This window comes from Myodes glareolus, chromosome 7 (assembly GCF_982192425.1).
Source record: "Myodes glareolus chromosome 7, mMyoGla1.1, whole genome shotgun sequence".
In the NCBI taxonomy this organism is placed as follows: Eukaryota; Metazoa; Chordata; class Mammalia; order Rodentia; family Cricetidae; genus Myodes; species Myodes glareolus.
The window spans coordinates 59,241,351-59,246,699 of NC_142032.1; the positions used below are offsets into that span (position 1 = coordinate 59,241,351).

A 5,349-nucleotide genomic window follows, 5' to 3' on the forward strand; every position below is an offset into this window, starting at 1 on the left:
ACACACCTCTAATCCCAGCACTAGGGAGGCAAAAGAGGTGGATTTCTGTGAGTTAGAGGCCAGCATGGCATCCTAGAACAGTTAGAGCTGTATAATAGAGAAAACTTGTCTTATAAAGACCAAGTCTCCCCGCCACCCCACCAACCAATGTGTCCTCAAAGCCTGGTCAGACTTTCTGACTGAAGCTATTGTGTTCCCCTAGCCTGATCTGGTGGTTGGATATGAGGGGTCTGAGCAGGCAGAAAGGGAGCCACTCATTGCCAACAAAGGCACCAGGCCCCCTGTCTAGGACAGGGCTGTCACCCCTCCAGTGGCTCTTTTCTGCCTCCTTTGCATCCCACTTGGAACAGAACAATTTGATACAAACCAACTGCTTTTTAATGTAGAAAACAAATGTCATGTACATAAATATGATCTGGGGCATAAATAAAGTAAGAAAATAAGAGATGTCTACAAAATAAATTACTTATAAATATCACACTGCCCAGTAAGTGCGGTGGAGCGGGCTCCATGGCTCCCCTGCAGTTGCTGAAAAATTTAGGGCTTCCCAATATTGTTGTTCTTTTGCAAATGCGGGCTGCAGGCTGATACAGGCAGCAGGGGACACACTGATTCACACAATGCCTGGTGACCAGGGGTTAAGAGCCAGGAACTGGGGGAGAGCACAAGCGGGCATGGCTGGCCCATGCGCTCTCTACTCTGGGGTTGGAGAGCCCAGGTGAGCTCTGAGATGGGGTGTGCCCTGGGCAGATCTGGAGGCATGTGACCAAGATAAACTACTGGGGCACAGGTGGCAGCCTGGCTACCCACTCAGCTGAGGGGTCCACTCCTAAGCCTGGCTGAGGGTCACTTCCATCTGACATCTCGAAGTAGGGGAAAGGGAATTAAGTGGTCAGCTGGAATTCTTAATCTCAAAATCATCCTGCAAGGCTCCCAAGGTTTTCCGGGCTGCCCTTTGTTCCCCCCTCAGTTCTAGCCAGGAGGCACTTGGGGGCAAATTGAGACCCTACAGGGTCCAGCCAGTCAATACATACTCCTGAACCCAACTCCTGCACACGAATTTTAAGTGGACTTCACATTTTCTGGCTACCCTGCTGAAAATGTCCGAACCACACAGATTTGGCTCAAAATTAAGAATGTCTCAAAGGAGTGAGTTCCCCATTAGTGGAGGTATTCAAACAGCTGGAGTCACCTAGCCACAGGTCAGCAGCCACCTAAGTCAGTGGGACTCGGATGGTAGCTGGGCAGGTAGTCAATTTAGGTTCACGATCAAGTCTAGCCACTAAAACCACACATGGTCAACGAGACTTAGAATATGTACAGCTTCTAGCGCATCCTCCTAAAGGGGAATTCATGGGCTATTGGGGTTTTCTTCATCCTGCTGGAAGTCTGTCACTTCTGGAAGCTGGGACTCTTCATCTCCATGTCTTCCACCATCCCGAATGGATCCATGCTGTCAGGATCCAGGGGCAGAGGAAACAGTTTAGACTCCAGCTGGTCCCTGGCTTCCAAAAAGGACCGGGGAAACACAGGGATGAAGTTTGAGGGGGTTTTGTCCTGGAGCTGTTGCTTGTCTTTGGACCTGAGGAGGACGATGTGGAGGTGGTGCTTCGGGGATTTGTACTGGTTGTAGCCTAAATAGTCCAGCTCCTCCCTGAAGGTGCAATCTTCCTCCGAGTAACGAATCTTTGGAGAAAGAGACAGACAGCCATGAGCAAAAGCACTGTGGTGGTGGCCCGTCCCCACGGCCACCAGTGTGCTTCTCTAGCAATTAATTGCCTTTAAGCACATAGAAAAATCACCTCTCATCCCATGACTTGGGAGGCAGAGATAAGAGATAGGAGTTAAAGGCTGGCCTGGGCTGCATGAGACTGGCCCTGATAGCCCACCCCTGAAGTATCCTAGCACTTTCTCTCTCTCTCTCTCTCTCTCTCTCTCTCTCTCAGTTTTATTGATTTTTATTGAGCTCTGCATTTTTCTCTGCTCCCCTTTCTGCTTCTCCCCTCCCCTTCAACCCTCTCCCAAGGTTCCCATGCTCCCAATTTACTCAGGAGATCTTGTCTTTTTCTACTTTCATATCGATTAGATCCTAGCACTGTTTCTTGAGACAGAATCTTAGTAAATGAAGCCCTGGCTGGCCTGGAACTCATTGTGTAGACTAGGCTAGCCTTGAACTCAAAAGATTCACCTGCCTCTGCTTCGGGAGTACAGGGATTAAAGGCATTCAATACCTTGTCAGGCCTGGATTTTCTTTTTGAAACAGACGCATGAACGCTATGCTGACCTTGAACTCCTGATCCTCTAGTGAGGGAACAGAGGTGCTCAGATTATGCAATGCTCAGTTGAACCCAGAACTTTGAGCACACTAGGCAACTGGGCCCGACCAGCTGAGCTCTGTTCCCTAACCCCCGCATGGCTGTCTTTAAGACAGGGTCTCACTCCATAGCCTTGACCTTACAGCAATCCTCCTACCTCAGCTTCCAGAGGGTTGGGCTGGCAGGTGCGTGGCAGGTACCAGTTATCCATCCCAGCCTTAGGCTGAGCAATCCTCTTGCAGCCAATGACAGGGTGCAAGTTTCCCTGGCTTTTAACTAGTGACATTAAAGTCTAGTGTTATTTATCAGTTTGGCGAACTCTGCTCCCCGTTTTAGGCGTTTTCGGGTAGTAACTACAGCTTTGCCTGGGGCCCCGGGGATAAAGAGGGAGTTCCTGTCGAGACCTGCAGCACAGGAAGCTTTTCTAATGCTGAGGTGATTGAGTCTCCTACCATTGTGAGGAGAGAAGCCCCCCTCACAGGCAGCAAGCCAGGATCTGCCTGATAATCCGCAGCCCCTCCCCCACGCCCAGGGCCAAGCCTCGACCCTGTGGGTGGCCGGAAATTTGTGCCGCAGGAAGCTGTTCCTGGTCCCCCATCCCCAATACCAGAACAGAACATTCCTAGTTCCCCAGGGTTGAGGTACCAGTGGCAGTCTCCCAAACTGGTGCCACATCCTTTTGGGGAGCCTGGATGGTTCTGTAAACACAAGCCGCGTTTCTCCTAAGCCTGCCGAGGTCGCTGAACTGCAGGTGGAAGAGCGATGGCAGATAAGGCTCTGATAACAGGCTAATTCCGTGAATGCGCGGCTCCAGCCCTGGCTGACAGCACGGGGATAGAGCCACCAGGCAGCAGGGGCCGTGCTCCCTGAAAAAGGTGCAGTATAGATAAACACAGGACGTGTTTCTTTTGGAGAATTATTAGGGAGAACTGGTCACCCTTTCTTCATATAGGAATGATAGATTGTGAAGCTTCTATTTTTTTAAAAAAGGTCAGGGAGAATTTGTGATGGACTGTGTCCGTTCAATGGATCCGGGGCAGCACTGGAATTGAGGGGCAAAGCTCCCACAGGCCTTCCTACCCCACTCAGATTAGATAGAATGGAGGTCGAAGGCCCCTCCCAGCACCCTCACCACAAATATCTCAGGAAACACTGTGGTGGGAGATTTGTTCAGGACTGGAGTATCAGCTTTCGGACAGGCACCGGACCCCCTTCTTTGTAAACCGGCTCCTTTGCAGAGCCCTTCCCTCCCCGCAGACCGCTCTCTTCTCTGCTGACCCTTTTCTTTCTTTGTGGTCTTTTCACGTAGAGAAATCGACCTTAAGAGCCACAAACAATTTTGAGACTCTTAAAGAAAAAACGAAGCGACAAAAACTTGGAGCCCGGTGGCCACGATGGGGACCTCTTTCCTCCGATCCCCTCTCCTCCCAGGAGCCCAGGACTGGCCAAGGGACCTCACACGGCTGCCTCCCGTACTGCCAGAGGGAGGGCTGAAGGCTTCTTTGAACTCGCAGCCTTTGTTCCCACAGAGCCCAAGCCTTTCCACTTCCAGTCTCCCGAATTTCAGGGGTACCTAGACCTGACCCCCAACCAGCTCGCCCCACTCCCAACCCCCCAGCTCCCAAGCAGGTGAGCCCCTTAGGGACACTCTAAAGCAGCCCAGTCCTACGTCACACCGTGTTCCAAGGACATAGAAATTGACTGAAAAGACACTTCCTTTCTTCTGTTTTTTCTTTTACTTGAGGGAGAGAAAGGAAATCGAGGACCACACACGCAAAGGCTGGAGATGAAAAGGGCAGAGGTGGGTTTTCCTGTTCAATATCAAAGGGACCGAAAGCTGAAAGGGACTCAGCAGCCAGTCGAGCTCGCCTTTTGGAAGAATTAGACACGCTCCGCTGGCCTCCTCAGTCCCCCGCTACAGCCTGGGGCCATCACTTTCCGCAGGGGGCGGGGGAGGGGAGTAACATTAGCTTCACTAGCACTAGATACCTGGCCCTCGAAGTTCCTGTTGTGCCCGAGCAGGGGATGAAAAGACCCAACACGGACCCAGCGCGGCCCCGAGCATTCCGCCGCGTGGGGGACACTCACCAGCCCCCGTATCTTGCCGTCCGCGCTCATGCAGAGGTACCGTACGCTGCTGACGTCCTTGATGGCAATCGTCTTCAAAGCCACCGCGCGGAACTCTAGCAAACCTGCGGGCAAGAGAAGGAAGAAGCTGCAGCCGGTACCAAGCAACACGTGGGTACAGCGGAACCACACTATTTCTCCCCTTCCCAGACCCAGTCTGGGAGTCCAGGGGATTTGTTAAGGCCAAGGTAGCACGCCCACGAACTCCTAGGGGCGCAAGGGACCCCAGGGAACGAGCTGGCAGACACTCACTTCGTTCGTTTTGTTCATCCTCGCAGTCCACGGAGCCGTCGCTCCGGATATTCACGAAGCAGTTGGAGATGTGGGGACCAGCGGCGTACAGGTGCTGCAGTCGGGTACTCTTGCCCCAACCGTAGAGAACGAGTGGCTCTTCACCGGACAGAGCCAGGGGTCGCCGGACCAGGGGACGCCCAGCCACGGCCAGCCACAGAGTGGCCAGGACCAGGGCTCGGACCACTGCACGCCCGTTCTGCGTTCTCCACATGGCACCTAGGGAGGGCTCGTGAGGCGCGACTACAAAGGTGGCGTGGAGGCTGCGGTGCAGAGCAAATGGCAGGCGCACAGAGTTCGTGGCCAACAAGGCAGCTGGGCGCTAGCGGCGCGGGGCGCGCAGCGCTGCTGCTCTGACGGCTCTGTGTCTTCGGGCACGCTGCCTTATATACGTTTCATCCCGCGGGCCCACGAGTAGGTGACCGTGGCAGCAGAGCATTTCTCCTCCTAATTGCATCAAGTCTCCGCCCCCCCGTACACACCCTCTCAGGCCCAGCCCAGTGACCCCGCCCAAGTCGACCAGATCTGCAGAAGGAGGAGCCCCCACTCTCCTTCGCCACCGCGCCCCGGGGAGCAAGTGTTCAATGTGTATCATCCTGGTGGTTATTATAGAATG

At 53.5% G+C, this 5,349-nt stretch overlaps 1 protein-coding gene across 1 annotated transcript; it reads right to left on the bottom strand.

Moving 5' to 3' along the window:
* Positions 1–355: 355 nt before the first annotated feature.
* Positions 356–5,075, bottom strand: Fgf19 (fibroblast growth factor 19). The gene is made up of 3 exons (XM_087907637.1): positions 4,695–5,075; positions 4,404–4,507; positions 356–1,686 (listed from the first exon to the last, which is right to left on the bottom strand). The coding sequence occupies exons 1-3, from the start codon at positions 4,945–4,947 to the stop codon at positions 1,393–1,395; spliced, it is 651 nt and encodes a 216-aa protein (XP_087763763.1). The 5' UTR covers positions 4,948–5,075; the 3' UTR covers positions 356–1,392.
* Between the last annotated feature and the right edge of the window lie 274 nt (positions 5,076–5,349).

What these genes read in the sequence shown, in the direction of transcription:
- Fgf19 (XM_087907637.1), bottom strand. Translation starts at nt 4,947, where the DNA reads ATGTGGAGAACGCAGAACGGGCGTGCAGTGGTCCGAGCCCTGGTCCTG. An exon ending in GGATGAACAAAACGAACGAA is followed by an intron (nt 4,508 to 4,694) that starts GTGAGTGTCTGC and finishes TCTTGCCCGCAG; the next exon opens with GTTTGCTAGAGTTCCGCGCG. An exon ending in ACGGCAAGATACGGGGGCTG is followed by an intron (nt 1,687 to 4,403) that starts GTGAGTGTCCCC and finishes CTTTCTCCAAAG; the next exon opens with ATTCGTTACTCGGAGGAAGA.